At 35.9% G+C, this 22,722-nt stretch overlaps 1 protein-coding gene across 1 annotated transcript in view; it reads left to right on the top strand.

The window, feature by feature from the left end:
• Positions 1–14,044: 14,044 nt before the first annotated feature.
• LOC122809635 (NAD(P)H dehydrogenase [quinone] 1-like) overlaps positions 14,045–22,722 on the top strand; it is a 363,133-nt gene continuing 354,455 nt past the window's right edge. The window contains exon 1 of the mRNA XM_044081272.1: positions 14,045–14,131. Within this exon, the coding sequence (XP_043937207.1) occupies positions 14,119–14,131 (13 nt within the window). The 5' untranslated portion in view covers positions 14,045–14,118. The remainder of the gene's footprint in view (positions 14,132–22,722) is intronic.

The raw sequence follows: 22,722 nt of genomic DNA, 5'->3' as shown, positions 1-22,722 counted from the left end.
TATTACCAGAATTTGGCAATCTTTTGGTATTGAGATGGGCCATTTAGGGGGTGAGGGGGTGAAGTTGGCACTGGATCGATCTGCCAGGATATTGGCAATATCTTTGGGATCAGTATATTTAATGCCATTCTGTTGTAGCTCAGAACAGATCTGAGCATTGCCATTTAGATTCTTGACATAGTTATAGAATGCCTTCTGGGTGTCTTTGGAATCTTTGGCAATTTTATTTTCGTAACTAGCTTTGGAGGATTTTATGAGGGATCTCAGCTTTTTACTGAGGCTGGTAAGGGAGTTTATTTGCATCCTGGAATTTTCCTCTTTTCTGCAACAGTTTCTTTCTTTTGTTGTAAAGTTTGTTTAGGGCAGGGGACCACCAGATTGACTTCCTTATTTGGAGGAGAGCATCTTGGTTCTATTTGGGATGACACAATTTATGCAGGAGTGGATGTGCTAGTACAGTGCCTTAGTGTAGGACTCAGCAGTCGAACTTTCAGTTCCCATTTGCATGGGTGTCATGAAGTTTGTCACTTCTGACTTGAGTAGCATGAAGTTGGGTTTGGAGAAGTTTTTTTTATGGATGTTTCCTTATTGGGGGGGGGTGGGATGTGGATGTTAAGGGTGATTAGCTTATGGTCTGACCTGACCAACGAGGGGGTGACCATAGGTGTAGAGAACTGATTTCCCATGTTGGTAATGACCAGGTCTAGGATATTGGAGCCCCTGGTGTGACTATGGATTAGTTGATCCAGGGTATTGGAATTTATGAATTTCAAGAACCGTTGGTGTAAAGTGTTGGTACATGAGTAGTTTTCCCAGTTAATGGCAGGGTAGTTGAAATCACCCAGTATTAGGGTGTTTGGTTGTATCTTAATATTTTCCAGTATGTTTAAAAAGGTGTAGTGAGAATCTTGGGGCATGGTGGGGGATCTGTAGCAAGCCACAATTTGGATTGCACTCTTACCTAGTGTTAGTTGCACCTGGAGAATTTCAGACGCATTGTGTTGGGCATCACGCCTGGTGGTGTGAATATGGACAGTCCTCCACCTTTAGTGTTTCAGTCCTGGTTTGGTGGTTGGAAAGTGTGGTAAGAGTTGTAGCCTGGTATTGCATGGGTGCTCTCTGGAGCCTTGAACTAGGTCTCAGTTACTACACAGATATCGATGTTCTCCATTTGTAGGAGTGCCTCGAGAGAGTGCATTTTGAGGTTTAGACTTCTAGCATTGAGTAGCATTACCTTCAGATTTTGCATGCTTGTACCTGTTACAGTGGTGGTTTTGTCCTTTTAAATCGAAGTAGGTAGGAAAAGATTGATTGGGCATTTTAAACCTATTTTAAATAAAGATGACAATGTATACAGTAGATGTCCTATTTCTCCTATTGTACCTATGACAAACATGGAAAACTTGGATTATAACATCAGTTTTACTACTGTTTTTTCCCATGACGCGAATGCATTGAGGGACATTTTGGTCAAAAACTGGGCCCTGATTAACGATGACTCATCAGTGAGAAATAAACTGGGGGTCAGGCCTAAAATAACATTTAGAAGGGGGCACACCATCAAATCTATATTAGAAAGAAATAGCAGACCTTATGTCCCTAATAAAGGTATGAAGAAATGTGGTAGGTGCTCCTACTGTAAGTATATAGAAGTGACATTATCGTTTAAAATATCTAATGTCAAATATGTATTGAGAGGGAAATATGATTGTAATACAAAAGGGGTCATATACCTAGTGAAGTGCCAACAATGCCACTGTTTTTATATAGGAAAAACAGAATGACAATTAAAACAAAGAATATATGAACACCAATATAGCATTAGCAATCATAACATAACAAAGGCCTTAGCCAAATATGTACTAGAACAACCAAATCATTACTTCCACTATTTAGTTGTAGAACAGGTAGACATTGACCCTAGGGGTGTCCTTGGGCACTTAAGCTTGAGGAAAGAGAGTTACTTTGGCAATTAAAATTGAATGCCTACTCTTTTCCTGGACTAAATGAATGCTGTTCTGTTGTGTGTCTTAAAACTGAAATCACGAGTAAGATAATTTTAGGACTGCGTTGCTTTACTAGGATAATTGATATTATTTAAGGAATTATTGCTTTTTTAAAAGCAGTGTGATATAAAGAGATTTTTATTTTGAAAGGAAACTTAAGCTGGAATAGTTCCTTTATTAACATAAAAATGGGAGGGATTGTGATGTCCTGATGTTTTTGAAGTATTTAAAACTTGATTTAGTAATTTTAAAATGTCTGAAGAAGTTCATTCATTCAATGTGAACGAAAGCGCTCACAATAAATTTTACGTGTGGTTTTGATTTTCAAGTGGTGGAGTCCTTCTTGGAATTATTTTAGGTTATAAATAGTAGGACTGCATCTTTCTTCAAATCGTTGAACTTTTATATGTGTGCACAGCTTGTCAATTTGGGGAGAGGTGTTGTCTGGAATCGTCCTATACACCTTCATTCTAGTTTCTATGTTAAACTGTTATGGTTTCATGCAACAGTCTTTAAATTTTCCTCAGGCATAACCAGAAATTGTATGCAAACAGAAAAACAGTGCAATTGAAGGAAGTTTTCAGTTCCTTTTAATTCTATCTATATTAAAAAAAGAAAAACATAATACTGTTAAAGATGAATCCAGTACATATACTTCAGGACAATAATGAGTGTTATGATAGTTTTCTGCCTAATAAATGTAAGCATATAAGAGGATGGTTTAAGTATGTTTTCTGAAGTAATACAGCTGGTCATTTCTCACTAAACAACGTGCTGGTCATTCACTTGACCCTGCAACTTCCACGCCCCTCCCCCTACTTGCACTCTGACTAGGGTGTGATGCCTGACTGAATTCAGCCATCTTGTACATGCAGGTAATATTGTAGAGAAATGACTGTCTAATACAAGATTAAAGATAGTTATGAGACCTGGGATTATTTCATGTTCAGTGATAATTGTATAGATTGTGTAACTGTGACAATAAAGACAACCCTTGAACATATAACAATTGTTGGAGTGTATAGACCACCAAATCTAAGTGCTGATGACCTAGAAGAATTCATACATTTGTTGCAAGAAACATAGGAGGGAAGAATAATAGTGGATGGAGACTTTACCAGAAACAGACTGGAGTAATATTGATTCAACATTAGTAAGGAAATTATTCACAGCGTATGTTCAGGAACAACATTTTTTTCAGACAGTAAAAATAGAAATTATTCACAGCATATGTTCAGGAACAACACTTGTTTCAGATAGTAAAAAAACTACTAGGGAATGTTACACACTAGACATTGTTTGTGTTCCTAAAGAAATTACTGTTACTTCATAAAGAGTTTTACCATCATTGATATACAGTAATCATGGAGTTATAAAGGTTAATTTGTTGCTAGATAAGTCAGCCAAACTGACATTCAAACCAATGAATAAAAAATTAATAACAGATTATATTAACCCTAACAGTCACTATATGAAAGTAACTAGAGTGATGTGTTCAGTGGAAAAACTGCAGAAAGAATGTGGGAAATTTTGAAAGAGAAAATGTTTGAATGCAAAAAATCAAAAAAAGATTAACATTAGGATCTAGGCACATAACATCAGGAGGATATACTTCCGTGAGAACAAGATACTTGATTAAGATAAGAGACAAAAAATATAAGAAATGGAAACGAGGTCAAACCACAACTTTGAAAACTGAAATAAACAAGCTGGATAGAAAAATTAAACATAGTGTGCGACAAGATCAAGACAAATTTAAAGAAAATGTATGTAAAGATATTGAGCATAACAAGAAATCATTTTATACATACAGAAGATATGGGTGGAGTAAAGACATACAAATTGATAAACTACGTAGATTCAAAAATTTATTCTCAGAAACAACAGATTATAGATATATTTACAAAATCTTATGCAAAGCAGTTTGGCTCCACAAAGGGGGTGATAAATTATCATAGTAACATCCAGGTAAATTCAGATTCTGAAATCAAACTGGATTATTTTGAAAAAAGAACTACACAAATGGGATCCAAACAAAGCACACTGAAGAGACAGAATTCATAATAATGACCTGAGAAAAGTTCTGTAAGAACTTACAACATGCATATGTTGAAAATACATCTTTTACCACCTCTAACATGATGTTCTGTAACAACATAATAACAGTCATGAATGAAAAATGTGCTGTAATGTAATTTATATAGATTTAACTTCGGCATTTGACAGGATCATACACAAAACACTGATCAATAAATTAGTACAACTAGGTATTGATGTACTCTTGATAAGCTGGATAGCTGCATGTGTTACAAATAGGATATGACAAGCATCATACAGAAATTGGAGAGGTGAAATTCGAGGTTACAGTCAGGATGTCCCACAGGGCTCTAACCTAGGCCCTTACTTGTTTAGATTGTATTTCTCAGCTCTATTATTTTCATCTGAGGTGTTCTACAGTCTGAATGCAGATGGAGTTCAGGTGCCCAGACAGCCCTGTGCTTCATTTGGTTGGGGACACATAACTGAAGTGACTTTCGGTTGCAAAGAAATATGACTGTTGCAAATTCCCTGTGGGCAAAGAGAGGACACACTGCTATGCCTAAAGTTTGAATAAACAAATGCATGGGGGCAGAAGACGTAATGTGTGTTGTGCTTGGTATAGAGTACATGCTTATAGGTTCATAGGTTCATAGGTGTGTACTAGGCTAATGGCCCTGGAGCCTTTACAAGCCTAGTCCATAGGATTACCCTAGCATTGTGCCACCCGACCTTAGTTCCCAGTGACTCTGTCAAGTAGAGCCACTGACGTGATCCCTGGGGTGAATTTTCTGTTTCCCATCCACTCATCAAGATTTCTCTTGAAGAGGACCAGTGAGGCGCTCTGCTTGATATGAAGAATATCAAAAAAGCAAATCACCATCTGTTATCACAGATGTACATCTGGCAGATAGACTTTGCATTCCTTCTTCAACAGCTGGTGCAGATGGACTACTTGTGCAAAAACAAGCAGTGTCAGACATCCCATTAACTGTGGTCTTGCAGGTTACATATCTCAACAGCTTTTTATTGTGGTTTTTTGGAATTTGTTGCATGCTTTTTGTAAAATTTCACCTGGATTTGCACAGTTATAACATCATTTAAAACTAATATGTGCATTTCTGACATTCGTACCATTGTAGCAATGATACAATTTGCAAATGTCTCAGGTTTTAAGCTTGTTTTCAATCTGGCAAGAGCACAGAAGTGATTCTGAAGCCAGTCATTTTAGTTTTTTGTTCTTTGTTCCATGACTGACATGCACCACTGTCTGTTGAGTGTATAAAAGGCAAGTACATATTCAATATATGAATGTGCCCCTCCCCAAGACTCTTCAGGTACAGTAAGTGGCCTCCAAACTAAAAAGGTTAGAGACTGCCTACTCTATATGTATTTTTACAGCAAGGAGATACTAACCTGAATATCATGCTACATAGTAATGATCAGACTCCTCCTCTTTACCTACGTAGCCATATGCCATGCCAAAGCCTGCGTCATGTGGTCCCTTACTACTACTGCTACCAGCTGGTCACTGTTAGTGATAGTGGGACTGGAACTGGGAGCTGCAGTGACAACATGGATCACTTCACCACTAGAAGGGAGCATGATCATATTATGCAGAATACAACATGCAGTAAGCATCCTGCATGCAGTGGTTGGGTCATACTGAAGGCCATCCCCAGACTTATCTAGGCATCTAATTGACTCTTCCAGAGGCCAAAAAACATCTTGATGACAACACATATGTGGGACAGGGCTGTATTGAAGTTGTCTTCTATAGCTCCACTTTGATTTTTCACTGGTGTCAGTGGACATCTGGCATCACCTGAAAGAAAAATAAACAGAGAGATAAAAGGGTGGGGATGACAAAACAAAGGAAAAGTGCTTTTGCATTCTGCAATCAATTTTACCATAAAACAACAACTTAAATGAAACAGGAAAACAATACTTTTCCATTTACCAATAAGATGACCACTGGGTCTACTGGGCATCTTACCATGCAGGAACAGGAGGTAGAGTGAGGTAGTGTGTCAGATGTTAGAATCATAGGCACTGCCAGGATGCTTTGCAGAGATGTTGGTGATACATCCCCATGCATGACGCACACTACCTGAAAGTTGATATAATGGTAACCCTTCTTATTGTGGTATCCCTCACCGTGTGGACCTGGAGGGGCCCTAATTGTAATATATGTGCAGTCTATTGCACTGAGTACCTCAAGGAAATATGCCACACTCAAAAAAGGCACTCACAGTCCTGGTTCAGTCCTGAGGTGACACTGGGAAATAGATGTACTGGTCCACATGTGCCATGAGTGCATCCAGGAACTACCATTGTATCCTCGAGGCAGAAATCTATAAGATACCCAGTATGTCCCCATCTGCCTCTGGAAGGTTCCTGTGGCAAGTATAGTAAAGGCTATACATGCCTATGTATCCACAGGGAAAGGAAGTCCACACATCCTCCAGTGCCACTGTAGTAACAATAAATACTCACTAAGACCCTTACAATATCCTTGTCCACTCTAAACCTATGTCCTGCCATCTTAGCCAGCAAGCACCACTGGGCACAAGCAATTTTGGCTCACCAAGACAAGCATTTCGCACACACAAATGTCAGGGCCAGAGGCAAGTGACACTACTATCGTGGATTGCAAAGTAGATGGAAGAGGCATGATTCTGTCTTTTATAACAAATCTACGGATGGCGCAAAAAAGCACAAAACTTTCACTGTGAATCACAAGTAAGCAGGAGAAGGCTTCATTACCACATGCTGTTTTACATAATTTCTCATTTGCATCTCATTATGACTTCATTTGCTTATGCTCATTCATTGTTATTGTGCATTGGTGTAAGTGGCCTCTATAAATCGAGTTTTTGCTCCGTTAATTCACAGAAAGTGTGGATAGCTTTAACACATTTGTGTAATGACTATAAATACCAGCCTTATTATTTTTTTTTTTGTTCATGTCAATAGCTTTTGACAAAATAACTTTACTCAGCTCCCTGATTATGGAAAAAATGTACACAATGCTTTTTATCTCTCTCTGCCTTTAGCCTTGGTGGTTCACAAGTATTGTTAGACAAAAAAATTGCACTCTGCAACCATGTCTAGATTAAAATTAACATTCTGGTTATTAATGTTCAGTGCTTGTTGACAACAATCTAACCTGTAGTCTACTTTATTTCTTTTTTAACATCTTTATTAAATCATCCCATTTTTAGATATGACATGAGTACAAGTATCTTAACTGAAAAGAAAACAAACCATAGTAGCATTTGCCATTATTTCAAACAGTACATGTTTCTTTTTAACAATTTTCATTCACTCCAAAATTACATACATTTGTCAATTCCAGTCTCCTTTTAAAACTCACTCCTCTACCTCCTGAACATTATTCTGTATGTATTCCTCACAGAAATTGCATTTATTTTGATGTAAATTCCTCCCTCCCTTTTGTAAATATCCCACCTCCACTTTTTTTTATTTCCCATACAATATTCAAAGTTGGTTTAGATTTTTATTTCCATTTACTAATAATTGATTTTGTTTTTGCATCAAATAGCATTAAATGTAGCAAGCCTTTACTATAGCTAGGAAATTTAGATCAGATTACCACAGTGCAAATAAAATCCTTTGTTGCAACCATTTGCGCCTCCAACATTTTTGAGAAAAGACTCTCTGGGGAATTTTGAAATACGACAACCCATTAAACTCCCCAAAACATGTTCTGAGTTACCTTTCTCTTTCCCATCATGACTTCACCATTTGCTATCTACTTGAGAAAAAAAAAACCTCTGAAGTTTGCTTGGTGTGTAAAACTACCTATGCAAACACTTCCATGCAAAAAATTGTAAACCATTTGGATTGTGTTGGATAGCTGTGAGCCGTACTGATTTTTTCCCATTGCTGTTTTGTAAAGTGCCTTTCCATTCTCTTTCTCCAATCTTTTCTGATCTCCTCTGATTGACTCTTGTATTTATCATGCAATATTTTACATGATGTACTCATTATTCTTTTTAACAGCTGCTACTATACTAGATTCAACTAAAATCCCTACTAGAGATGGTCTTTCACGTAACACTCCCCTACCCCTTTCTCCTTACCTATGCTCTGTGATCAATCCCTGGTATGGACGACAGTCTCTAACCTTTATTCCTAGCGTCTCCTTGGCCTCATCTCACTCTGTTACTTTTCTCTCCCTAATTACTTGCCCACAGTACCTTGGTTCCTTTGCTGATTTCCTCCAGTAAATTCCAGTCTTCTCTGGCTTATTTTCTATACCCCTAGATATAGTCATCCCTATTGGTAAAATCTCCTTTCTCTATTTCCATGTTGCCTTAATTCTTAGAATTCTTTTAGTTATTTATGAATATAATAATCTGAATGGTCATTCTTATTCTCTTTAAGGGCCTGCACCCAAAATCTTGTTCTAACTTTATTTCTCAAGCTGCCCCAACCCCATTTCCATTATCATCCCTCTGTACTATAACCTTCTGCTTGTGTTATGTATATGAGGTTTAACTGTGTAGCTCTAAAATACCCCTTCAAATCAGGCAATCCTAAACCACCTTGTCTACATGAAAACCAACTTATCTCACTTGACTTTTGCCATCTTCTCCTTCCAGATAAACTCCAACTATTTTTATTTATCATACACAACCTCTCCTCTGGTTGGTAAAAATATGCCTGACCTGTACATAAAACTAAATGGACTAGAAACATTTTCACTGTTTGTATCTTTCTATCAATACCCATAATCAAGAGCTCTCATCTTCTCAGTTTTTGTATTATCTTTTTTTCAGTTTCTCCCCACATATCCTTAGCTATCATTACAGAATCCTTTACTTATCCATAAACCTAAATATTTCATTGTATCATCCAATTCATGTGTGGGTTCATAGTTTATTGCTATATAGCTTTTGTATTATCTTCATTTATTTTATAACCCAAAAGACGTGAAAATATCTCAAATATTCAGTAATATGTTCTTTTCTGAATTTATCAAGTACAAAAATAGTACTATATCATTTATATGCTTGAATTTGAGAGTACCTTAGTTTTGTCTGACTTTTCCTCATACATTTTTAGACTTCAAATGTATCTGCTTTTTTTACTTTAATATTGCTAGTAAACAGTTCATCTTCATATTTCTGTTTAATACCATATTATTTTGAAAATACCTGTCCTCCTTTTATATATCTTTGCAAAACATTTTGCGTAACACTTTTTGCAAAACTGATTAAATTAAAAACATTTATTTCTCTCTTGCTTATAGTTACCTCAAGTGCATGACTTAACTTTTAACTATGACATTCATTCTATGTACTTCATGCTTTCTCCTCTGATCACCATTACTGTTACAAAGTATTCTTTTTATAGATCTCATTTAACTCACATTTTATATTGCACATATCCATTTTGTCAGTTATTTCTTTTAACTGTGTAGATGCTAATGTCAGTTGTTTTGTCCAAATCCACCACTTTTGATAAGGTGATGGCTGTTTATCTTTATGTCCTGTTCCCTGTTTGATCATTTATTGTACTACATATGATTTGTCTCTAACTAGTGAATCAGTCAATTCACCAGGTTCACAAACTTTGGCTCAGTTTTTCAGCTCAGTAACATAAGCATCTATAGTCATTTTAGGACTTAATCTCTTAAAAACAACAAATAGAGGATATACTTCAAGTTCTTTCTAGGCTCATAGTAATTCCGTAAGTTCTTCATGATTGGAGCTCTTTTATATTTCTCCTTTTCTAAAAAGTTAAATAATTTGAGGCAAAGTCCCAGGAGATATTCAGAAATGTAGATTCTCAACTATTCCACATATAGGAAAGTGTAAACAGAATTTCTGCATCCAAAGCTTAGTTTTCTGTGAAATATAAACTTTCAAAACAATTATATTTTTTCTCTTCTGCAAATATGTCTTCACTTAAGACTTCATGTAACATTTGGATGTTTGCCAGGCTGCTCAATAAACAGCACAGACAGTTGTAAATGTATTAGCAGGCTACATGAAGCATTTGCTCTGATGTCCTTTTTGAAAGAAGTGCACCACATTCACATGACATACAGCTTCCTGCAGTTAGCATGTGTGTGGGCCAGATTCATTAACACCTACACTAACATGATCTGTATGCAAGAACATCCCTATAATATGTTTTCTAGTCACTCAGAAAGTGTACATGTAGTCTAAACATTGAGGTAGATTTTATGAATCCCCCTAAATATTTAAAGCTGCAAGAAAAGGAAAACTAAAATTAGGACAAAGAAGGTGTGAGTTATGCTTGTGTCGTCTGTTCACTCAGAATAGTGTACACTTAATGTAAGCATTAATGAATCCCAGGGATATACTGCTTTATTATAAAAAAGATGAAATCTGCATTTCTCCTAAATCACAGGCTCAGCTATTGAATGAAGTCTTCATTCTGGCACCTAGGTGCAGGCTTTTCCATTCAGACTGAGAAATATGACCCTTCTATAACTGCAACTCATGTTCTTGCCCTACATTTACGAAAATTGGAACCAATTCTATTGTTTGCTAGTTAAAAAATTATGTCTCAACCTTCCCTACAAAACTGGAAAGGATTGATATCTCTGACTTCCCAACAACATCCAGTGCCTTCATCATTTCTGGCTGGATTTCATCCATTCTAACAGTAATGCTAGCACAGAAGCAGTTAATTGCTGCAGTATTGTCCCTACAAAAAATGCATCTAGTCCCATTAGTTGCTTCTGATGCTGGATTCTCATACAAGGGAATATTTACTGGATTCAGAAGTTCCTCAAAATGTTCCTTCCCATTTGAGCATATCTGTAGATGAGGTCAGAGTTTCTCCTCCTTTGCTGAAAACATGCTCAGCATATCCTGCTATCTTTTCCTGAATCACTGGATGGTTTGCCAGAATATCACTGAGACTACCCAAAGGTCATTCTCTATGGACTTGGCAAACTCCACATAAAGATGTTGATTCCCTTTGGTGACTGTCACAGCTGTCATCTCCACCTTCTTTGTTTGTTTGTAGCTATCGGCTATGTATGGAGACTTGTCTGCTAACACTGTATGGAATGGAAATTTTTTGTTAATGTGACTGCTTCCCCTCATTGCTGTTTTCCACTGAGTCCTAGGATTACTGTCATGACAACCAGCAATCACCTGTAGGATACAGTTCCTCAGGTCTTAAAAAGTGTACATTTATACATGTGCTGATCTCCCCAGGTGTATTGCAAAAGTTTTTTTTAACAAAGTAGAGTTTAAACTTATCCTGAACAGTACCATTGGCTAGGTATTTCCAGAATGCCCATGCTGCACCATCTTGTTTCTTGCATCTGTCCAGCCACTACCCTTGGATTCTGACCCAAACACCATATAGTGATCAGTTGACAATTCAGCAGCTCTCTTGACCTGAGTGTCCATTACATAAGTTCCTAGGTCTGACGTCATAGCTATAAAGTTGAGCAACAACCTTTGGTCTGAGGTGCTCTTGGACCCAAATACAGTCATGGATGTACTTAAGTTTGAAAATGATATTCGCTATGAATAATCCATGATGAGGACAGAAATACAAAAGCAGCTCAGTATTCGGGATCCGGTCAGGAATATTAACACGGCTAGCTTTTGGAAGTGCATATATGGTGCCATTGGTCAGATTTGCATAATGCATTTCATACTTTTACACACTCATGATCTATTTTCTTTCTTTCTTTTTTTTTGGAAATACAAATACTGATATATGCACACCTGATATAATCATTCCCAAACTTTGCAATTATGTGATACAGAGCACTTGAGCTCCCCAACAAATTTAGTATATGCCATTTTTCCATCAGCTAGATCTGTAGAAAAAATTAGTATAAGCCACCTTATTAGCACATAGTTTAACATAAAAACTTATTTTTTTTTTCAAAACAAGTTTATTGTTTTAACATATAAGAGAAATATCATAACAATTTTATACAAATAATTAAAAATAGGTATTATTATAATATTCAACAAAACAACTAAAGTATTTACAAAGACATCCACTACAATCAGATCAATTAAACTAAAATACTGTGCTAAACATAAAAACTTATGAAGACCACTTTCTTACCATTTATTCCAATAGATGCAATATATTTTATGTAGAACAATGCTTTTTTGTGGAAGTGAATTTGTTATGTATTCATGCATGTATGTATGTAATTAGTTATTTATTTATTGCATTTGTTAATCGGGATAGTCCAACTGGGCAAACAAAACCACCCCTTTTTTCTATGGAGGCCCAGGGACAAAAGATTGATGACAATAGAGAAAATATAATTTACACAATGTTTCAAATAAAAAAAATATTAACAGTTAAAGAAAATTACAGGAACATAATTAATAAAGTTGGGTTCAGGAAGACGTTTACAAGAATGAATGAATATATATGTTATAAAGTGAAATATCAGTGATGTTATTGCAGTTAGTCTACTATTCTTGACAATATAAGGAACATTATATGCATGCAATGTATTTACATGCTATTATCATCATATTACTGTATTGGAGATGATGTAGGGAATCCCTGTGTACTGTAAAATAGTTTTAATTGTTTAATGTACTGGCATTAACTTGCCACTAAGGAGCTGTAATCTTTTTATAGGCTGAAGCAGAAACATCCTCTTCCAAACCACCTTTTTCTGTATATATTTGCAAGCCATGCATTATATCCATTCAAAACAGATGTTTCTAAAATTGAATGAGGTGTAAGTAATCAGTTCCCAAACCTAACTCTTTTGAATACTTACAAAGGAATACAATCTTCAGTTTTAGCATTTTTTAGCTATCACTTATTTTGAGAAGTATGAGAAAATATACAACACCCAACTCAAAATTTAGCAATATCATGTACAAACTGTCCATAACCTTTCTTAAAATGCTTGAATGGTAAACTGTACATTGAGTCTTTTTTTTCTTTCTGCAAGACTTAGGAATATGTTTGTTAGTTTCCGGGTGTGTACAGAAGGAGTTACAAATTACTTCTTGGAATGGTAGTGGATACACCATGTACACTTTATCATGTTTTCATTCATTCATTCATTCATTCATTCATTCATTCCGTCATTCAGTCATTCATTCTCCCTCTGATTGCCCATGTTATTCATTCAGTTTAGGGTTGTAGTGGAGCAGTAACCTACCCTGACACTCAGTGAGTGCACATCAGAGAAAGTAATTTTGGATAGGATGCCAGTCTATCACAGGACGTGCGCGCGCACACACACACACACACACACACACACACACACACTGTAAATATATTACAACTCATATGGCCCAAGACTGCAAATCCTTGTACAAGAGGAGCTGGGTGGGAGTCAAACCCATCAACTGTCCCAATTTTCAGGCTTGATTTAGTCCTTCACCATTTGTCCCCCTAATCACATGTGATTTTTGAAGCTGTCTAGTACACAGAAAACCACACTACATGACTAACATATTAGTAGTAACTATAATTTAAAGAAAAAAGACACGCATCTTTATTATTTTATTTATTTATTTAACATTTGTTTACCGGGAAAGTCCGACTTGGAACAAAGACAATTTTTAGCAGAGGCCCGGGGAGAAACACTTCAGACGCATCTTTAATCTTGCTGTTTTAAAACAAAAATAATAACTGATAATAAGCAACTAAAATGCTACAAGAATAAACTTTTATTTAGGCAAAAAAAGTTAAGTTCTAACCTTTCTACTGACCGTGGGTATGTGTCGGCCTGTAAAATCTGATGTTTGTACTAAAAATGTCCCACTTTGGCCATTTAAAAGGTGGCAACCCTACTTGGAGTCCTTTTGCCTAGGCCACCAGTTGACCAAAAGCTGGCTCTGCCTGTGTGTGTAGCACTGCCAGCGTATAGAGCGATAAACTCCGGCGGCTGGTCAGCCATGCGAACCACTTATTAAACTGGGCGGGACTAGAACCCACAAATGACCGCATGGGAGCGGTCAAGAGCGGTGACAGTTCTGAGCAACGTTAGCTTACATCAGTCAGTCACTCTACGTTACATTGTTTCCAAGCCAGGCTAAGAAGACTGGAGTTCAGAGGTGCGGTAATGGCAGGCAAACGTGAGTGTCCCTCTGTTAATTTATTTGGGTGACTTTTGAGGTACTTCCAGCTATAATAGGTCTGGTGAAGCACAGTGGCTTTGCAAGAAAACGAAAATGTGCGACAGATTGACAACGTGCCACATGGGACCAAACTTGAAAAATAAACTGCAAAACAGTAGTCTGCCGATTGCATTTAGTTGTATAATATTTATGGACTACAAAGAATTTGTTAAAGTATAGGGACTCACTGTTTTAACTATATATGTTTGAGGGGCATGGGGTTTTATGGTAAGACTAACGAATTGGGGAGGTCTTTAAAATAGCAATCGTTCGTCTACGAATAATGATGGCAACGACGCTAATATTAATGGTAATAATAATAATGATAATTAGCATATAAATAAAAATGCGCAAACATAAATTTAAAATAGAAAACTACCTTCAGGCAAGGGTGTAACCAGGCATACTCTGTATACTCTAGAGAGTACGTTTTTTGCTGAACATCATTTAGAAACAGAGGCTTTATCAAGTCATATTATGACTGTAACAATCTAAATTAATGCTGCCAAAACACATATGTAGCTTCCTTACTGAGAGGGTTACACATCTAAAAATATGTCTAAATAGTTTATGAACGAGCTGCTGAAATGTGATACACATTAGCTACTTGGGGCAGCAGCTTGAGTGATGTGACCATTTTAAAATGCCAGATTGTCTGAGAGGTTGCCATAAGCATTTATGAGTACAATAGAATACTCAGGAGATGATGGAGGAGAGCTCTGTGTTATCACCACTTTGATGTAGATTAACGGCGAGTACTTGTTTTTGGCACTTTTCCTCATCTCTTTGGAGAAGCAAGGAGAACATTTCTTATTCGAGCATCTGAGTTTTGGAAGAAGTGACTCTCCAAGTAATTGCAATCCTATCCTGTCTGAAACATCCCAGTGTGAGACATTTGAAAAGCTATGACAAAACTGAAAAAAAAAATATTCGTGCCAAGTTGCAGTTATAATGTCACGGAATGCACTCTTCATATGACTTAGCCAGACGGCGGTTGTTTAATCGGCTTTGAATTCTTTCTTTCTCGAGTTCGTTTTATGCTGCAACTTGCAGGGGGTCAGGGCATATCTCTTAGCCTAGAATTTTGCAGAAATTTCAGATTTGTGCCTCATATTTTTGGTCTGGAAAATTCTGTGGCCTTCTGGCAAATCATTAAAGATTGCAGTCACTAAATACTCAGACATTTGAATTTCAGACTTAATATCCTTCAGAAAATGCTAATGCAAAGACTGTTATTCTAGCAATTTTCTAAGTTAATGAGAGGAGAGCATTTGTTTAAATTTGTTATAATTTTGGAACGTTGTCCCTCGGTTATTTTGTCTTTGCCACTGAGTCTTGAAAAGAGGTTAGGAGGTATAAGGGAAATGCCCACAGCTTTCATCTGATTTATGTTTCATTTGAATTGGGATGATAGCAGCTGACTTCAACTAGATTTTCAGTCATCTACTTTTAGTGTTTCGTTTGTCAAACAGACTAGTATTTAAACAAATAAGCCAGATAAGAAGTAGCAATTCACTTTACAAGACAATGGACCAGTGTTGTGTTATGCATTATTTATTACAAATAACAATTGTAACAGGATATGTGGTAAGGTAAGGATTCTGTTTTGTAAGTGAAAAGTAACCTGAGCTTATGAAGATAGGATCCTCCCAACAGTGCAGGAAGATGGTTAAATGACCAAAATACCAGAGTCATTTTGAAATCTGTTTCCGTGCCTTTTCAGATGTCAGACTTTAAAAGCAAGGGTCTGAGAGGAGCATCAAACTGCGTTTAGACTTTGGGTTCTGAATTATGCAGCATCTGGCTGTGACATGAAATAAGATGCAGGGGGCATTGCAGGAATGAACAGCATCTCTCTCACACGCACACACATATGCACACGCACACCTGCATTCTTAATGTCACCTGACTGAAAACACAAAAACACAGACAATATACAAAATAGTCAGCACTATCACTGTTGGTTCCATTACAATCTGTACATACATATTTTGCGTATTGCATGGAAGCCTTCTTTAACTTTTTCACTGTAATATAGGAAGACTGTGGCCAATGAGAAATGCAATTACTGAGATGTCATTAAGTGGAGACCAGATGTGAGAAAAGGAAAAAACGGATTACATCCTTTTTCCGACCTCCGAATAGTTAAACCAACATGATTGCAGTGCTAAGTAAATTATATGACACATCAGTAAACTGTCAGGGAGGATCATACATAGAAATGCATGTTGTTGGGATCTTTACCTGAGGCTAATTCTGATGTTGTAGTGCAAAACCTGCAATACCTGCAACTGTTGTATGTTACAAGTCATGCTGGTTTTCCTAGGATGCATGCTTTAAAACTGAAACTCTTAGAATTTACTGTAGTTAAAAGCAACAAGTCCTATAAGACTGGATGTTTCAGGCATGCTGATGTATGGTATGAGAGTTTATAAAGACAGACCATTTGTCTGTGAGCTCCTTCTTATTTTTTTGGCTCAGTTTTGTGCATTTGCTTTAATACTAGTCAGGGAATCATTCTTGAAAACAGCCTTTTGTGTCTAATGGGTCTTGCCTCAATAACAAAGGCTAAAGTAAATACAGCAACCAGTCACTCAAGCAATCAATGCAATGTAAGTCACGTCGAAAAGGTTAAATCTAGAAGCCTGAAGTAATGAAAATACAAGACTCACTTTCTTGCTGTTTTCTGAGTTTATCAGCTACAAAGGCCAGCAGGAAAGTGAGTGTTGCATTTTCCTTATTTTCTCGCTCCCCCCTCTTCTCTGAGCTTTCGCACACTTTCATAATTTGGGCTTGTTCCCCTGCAAATAATGAAGTGTTTTTGTGTTTTGCAAACTTGATATTTTTGTTGTTTTGACTATCAGCCTGCCAAGGATTTCCATGTAAACATTACATTCATATGAAATGGAAGATTTATTGCTCAATACGTTTTTGACACAATGTAATTCTTAACCAAGGCACAATTATTATTATTGGACCCATAGGAGTGGCTTACAGTTTCACATTTATTCATCATGGTAGGCATCACCTGAAGACATGAAAAGGACTTCAATCTTCATTGAAAGTAGCTACTTATTATTCCGTGATTTTATGAAATGTTTCATTCACTTGTTCAGCTTTGACAGTGCTTATTTGTCCGGTGATAAAAACATTTAAGTGACCTCAAAATAAAAAGACAGACTGAACACAATATCTTTATATTATATTACATTTGTCAGCAAGAGAATAGTTCCTCTCTTCTTTGTCTGTTGTTTGCTATCAGCAGTCCTGCTTAGTAACATTCATTCTTTCTTTCCTTGCTTTCTTGAAATTTTCATGAATTCATTCTTTATAACCACTTCCAGTAGTACATGACACGAGTGTCCAACTATCTGTGAGAAAACATTTTCTAAGATCCAAGGATTAGTCTGTCACTACAGTCTTATTTATATGCTCCTCTCTTTTGTATTTAAAGTAACCCACTACAGATTCCTGACATAATTTTATGCAACCCTACAATGTCCCCTATGCTTTGTAATTTCTAGTGAAAAGAACTCCACAGTCTGTAGTCTGTGTTCATACCACATTCCTTCAATTCCATAAACCTTTCTGGTTGCTGACCTTCTTTGAAAATCATAATGTTCCTCTCTCTGAAAATCCTGTGGACCCGCATGCTATGCTTTTGATGTGGCCTGACCAGGGTGTTATTAGAACTTCATCATTTCATGAGTTGATTTCTTAAGGGAGATACTCTAGCATATTGTTTGCGACTGCTAGTCATTTTAGTCTGTTTCTGGTAGTCAAATTGAGGTGAGATAATTAACCCAAATCCCTTTCTTGCTCTTTACTCTATAACTATGGTCCAAGTGCAATAGCTTGTGCTTGTTTCCAGTAAACCTCAGCTATCAATCTCTTTAATTTATTCAAGTTTTTCATTATAATTATTTTTATCCATCCGCTACAAATATACCTATCATTCTGTCATTTACAAAATGATTGGATATGTTTTCTGTACTATCAAATATGTTTGAAACCAATCCAAATTAGGTCCATGCATGATTCCTGTGTAAGTTCACTAATCACTGCCGTAAATCATCACGATATACTTCTAACCATAACTGTCTGTGTTCTATAACTTAAACATGCTACAATACAGGATCTTAGTTTTCATCCCACTCTGCTCATTTAGTTTTCCTAGCAATCATCTGTGCAGTTAGTTTCTTCTTACTTTCAGTAATAACTTCTGTTTATTTATTTATTTGACATTTCTTTACACCAAAGGTCCAGGCAGAAATGCTCCAGGTATAGATCACATTTCAAACTATAATAAATAGAGAATTCACATTTGTAACAGTAAATACAAAATTACATTTTAAACACTAATACATAGAGTGAAATATTTACAAAAGTACAGCTAAACAGGGTACATAGAGTCAAATATTTACATAACTTAGAGACAACATGATAGGTGTGATAGAATTTATTAAGTTGTTGACACGAGAGTCTAACATTGTTCTGGGGGTGTTTAGTTTCAGTTATTAGTGAAGATAGACATGGTGCCTAAGTATTGCGAGAAGAGAGTTATACTGAATGCAGTAAAACAGTAAGACCATTCTAGGCAAAGTTTGGTTAAGTATATATTAGAGACAGATGGAAGTTGTGATATAGAGCTTTCATCAAAGTACGAAGCACAGGGGGGTGAGTTTTTTGTGGCTAAATGGAGTTTAAGGAGAGCTGGGGGAATTATGAAGAAAATAGAATGTTTATAGAGACACTAGCAGAGATTCGATAAAAATGTTTTCATGGATAAGTGGTCAAAATAGAGTTGAGCTTTCTAGGACAGTAGATGGTTATTTTTTAGTGCAGGATCTTGGTTTTGGTATTCACAGTATATATTCTATTACCACAGTTCACAAGTGTGCCACCTATGAAGTTATGTATATATAGTTTTAAGCAATAAACATCTTTCTTGAATTATCACTTATGACAATCATATGTTTACATAAATGAAAGCAAACTGTATTGACATATATCAGTTGCAGACATTGTACATCACATATAATTTCCTATACAGTCATTGTCAGTCAAATATTACATAGCTCATTCAATTTCTGCCTTTCCTTAAACCTCATTCTTCCTCCAAAACATTATTCTGTATGTATTGTTCCTACAATTCACATTTTTTCTATATAAGTTGGTCCTACCCTTTTCTAAAGATCCCACTTCCAATTATTTTGTCTCAGTTATTATATTCACTACTTCTAGTACATTTGGTTTAGACTTTGATTTCTATTTTCTAGTAATTGTTTTTTTTGGCATCCTCCAGAATTAAACTCAGCAAGGCCTTACTATATCTAGGCAATTCCGATTCTGTATCACAGCTCAAAAAATCATTTCTTTAGTTACACCAATTTGCTCACCCAGTATTTCAGACAGAGTAGTCTGCAGGGAACTTTTAAAGTCTGCCAACTCATTACACTTCCAGGAAAATATGTTCCCAATTATCTATTTCTTCCCCATCATACCTACAACATTTGCAATTTTCCTGAGGGCAAATTCTGTTTAGTCTGCTTGGTGTACTTATGAAGTGATATTGATTCATATCTGTCTGTTATTAACACTTAGCTTATTCTCCTTTACCAATCACTTTTCTTTTGCCCTTGTTTTCAGTATGAAACTCACTACTAAAATTCATTAATAAGGATGGATATATTACATTCATATACAATGGAAGATTTATTGCATAACATTTTTGATTTGAGTATAATTCTTCTGATCGTTATTTGAGACATAGCAATTATTTTTCTAAGCAGATATGTTTGTTATATTATTTTTGTGGGAAAGAAATCTGATGATAATATCAACTGTGACTGTAGTAACTGAAAAATGCTATGTACCATTATTGAATTTTTCTCACTTTGGTGAGAGTAATTACAGCTTTATTACTATAGTGCACTAGGAAAAGTCACAAGAAAAACATTTAGTCTCAGTAGAGTTAATGATAAAATAACTGTAACATACAAAAAAGGCTTAAAAGGACCCAATACAGCAGTACCTCTGAGAGTAGTAGAGTTCCAAGTTAGCTCTACAGATAATATTAATACATTTGCAGATAATATTAATACATCTGACTTACAACTAAAGATGTAGATTATCACAACACAGAAAAGAAAGAAAAAATATGTAATGCGTTGTAAAAAAAAGGAATCTAATGAAGAATGCAACAGAGATACCCCTAGCAGAAGGCAATTATACCCGATGACATCCCTTTGGATGATATTTATATTCTGGTTTATTACCACCTGATGATGCCTTATGTACTGCAGAACTAAACGTAGAAGTTGTTTAGTCTAAAACAGATCTAACCGTGCAACCTTTGACCCATACTGATTTTCTTACAGAAAATTAGAATAGAGCCGCGCTAGGAGGGAAATCTAGTATGCCTTCGGAAGGTGTTTAAATCTCTCATATTAAGGCCAATGTAGAGGAATTCTTGATATTGGATGATTCTGCTCTGGTACTTCATTAGGAAGCTCTGTGATATCAACAGAAAAAGGATAACTGTTTCATCCTTATCTGGTTTGCACATTTCTTACCTCACCAGATTATTAGGGAAGCATTTTCTTTTTGGTAAAGTTAAATATAACCACATAGTTACCCAAGCTAGAACTAATAAAAGTTATGAAATTCCACTGCATAAAATAAAACTTTCAGTTTTGAAAATATTGGTATCCAAACAGACCAAAGAGTCCATAAGTCAAATAACTCACTCACCTCCTTTGGGAGATTATATTTTTTCCAAGGCTCATATATTTATCACAGTCAATAATTTAAGCATAATAGCTCACCTGAAAGAATTTGCCCAGGATTAACAAATGTTCTCTGTTGGGCAGGTAAAATTTAAGTGACTATGAGTGGGTACACTACGTGGTAGAATATGGATGGGTACACTATGTGGTAAACTAGGGGTGGGCATACTATGTGGTAGGCTATGGGGTGGATACACTATGTGGAAGACAATGGGGTGGCTACACTATGTGATAGACCATGGGGTGACTACACTATGTAGTAGACCAGGGGGTGGATACACTAAGTAGTAGACTATTCAAGGAAAAAACTATCTTACACTTGTTGAAGATTTACCAGTGGAAAAGTGAAGCAAACAAAGATAAAACCTCTGGTATTCCACCACAGCAGAAATCCACCATGATAGAGTCCTGTGTCAAACAGCAAGCAAATTTAATAGAAAAAGTAAAAACAGCATTAAAATTCTATAGTGATAAAATGATAAGCGCTTTCAGCTATTTAGCCTTCTTCATATCACTATCTTTTGGTAGCAATGCCTAACATTTACACTAAAAACTAACCAATAAGGTTTAAAATCAATTAACTTCTAAACCAATCATGTCAATTCATTCTTAGTCTTTATTAGAATATCCAGTAATCTTTCTTTACACTACTAAGTAGCCAATAGCTATGATTTAAAATTGGCGCCAAAAATATGCTAATATACTATGTTGGCCCATCCTACTTCAGCTATATGCTAATATGCACTTCTCTGCCTAGTTTTTTACTGGCTATAAGTGCCGAATGTATCATTCCAATGAATTTAGTTTTACATAGCTTCCCTGTTTCCACTTTGCTGCCATCCAGTGGCCAAAATGTAATACTAACTTTTTAAAGATTTTTCAGAAGCATTTATGTCCATTATTTTTATTCCTGTGTGACTTCCCTGTTTCCACTTTGCTGCCATCCAGTGGCCAAAGTGTAATACTAGCTGTTTTTAATTTTTTTTTCAAGATCATTTGTTTTATTTTTGTTTGTCATATATAAACTTACTATAATTAACTTTAACTAACAGGTCGCCTTTCTGGAATTTTTATATATGATTTTCTTTAACAGTTATCTGCTTTTCCAGCTATACAAAACAATTCTTATGTATGACTACCAAACTATTAAAATATTTAAATATTACTGACACGGCCAAAAGCATGGTCACTATGTTAACTCTGCTTCCGTCAGCAGAGAAATGCATGGCTGCACATTATAAGTTTATATCCTTTTACTATATAAATAGAGTCCATTATTCACTAAATAATCTCAACCCTCAAAAACACCTGCTCTTAGCAACCTCTTGACTCCCTATAATAATTTAAAACAACTACGCTCCTCCCAAAAGCTACAAGTTAACATTACCAGAATTTCAAACTCTGCAGGGAACTGCCTTTTCTCCAACTCAGTTGGCAAAATATGGAATAACCTTCCCTTACATATCTCCTCTTTAGCCACTTTTCCTTTCTTTAAGAAGCAACTTCTTTCACATCTAAACAATTTCTGGCTCTGCTCTTGTACCAATCCAGACTAACCTACTTTCATCTTTCAACTATATTTGTATTTATTTAACACTCCAATCTTTCTCTCTAATCATAAATAACATTATGATTCTATTGTTACTACTAATGTAAAAAAAAAAAAAAAAAAAAAAAAAAAATATTTTCTTGTTTTAATTACATAATTTGTATTACATAGTTAGTATTATTTGTTTGTTGTTAGATTTGCATCACCTGACC

The sequence above is a fragment of the Protopterus annectens genome, chromosome 8.part0 (assembly GCF_019279795.1).
Source record: "Protopterus annectens isolate FY-2018-M chromosome 8.part0, PAN1.0, whole genome shotgun sequence".
Taxonomy (NCBI): Eukaryota; Metazoa; Chordata; order Ceratodontiformes; family Protopteridae; genus Protopterus; species Protopterus annectens.
Note: the sequence above shows the minus strand (reverse complement) of the source record. Positions and strands in the feature narration are given on the sequence as shown.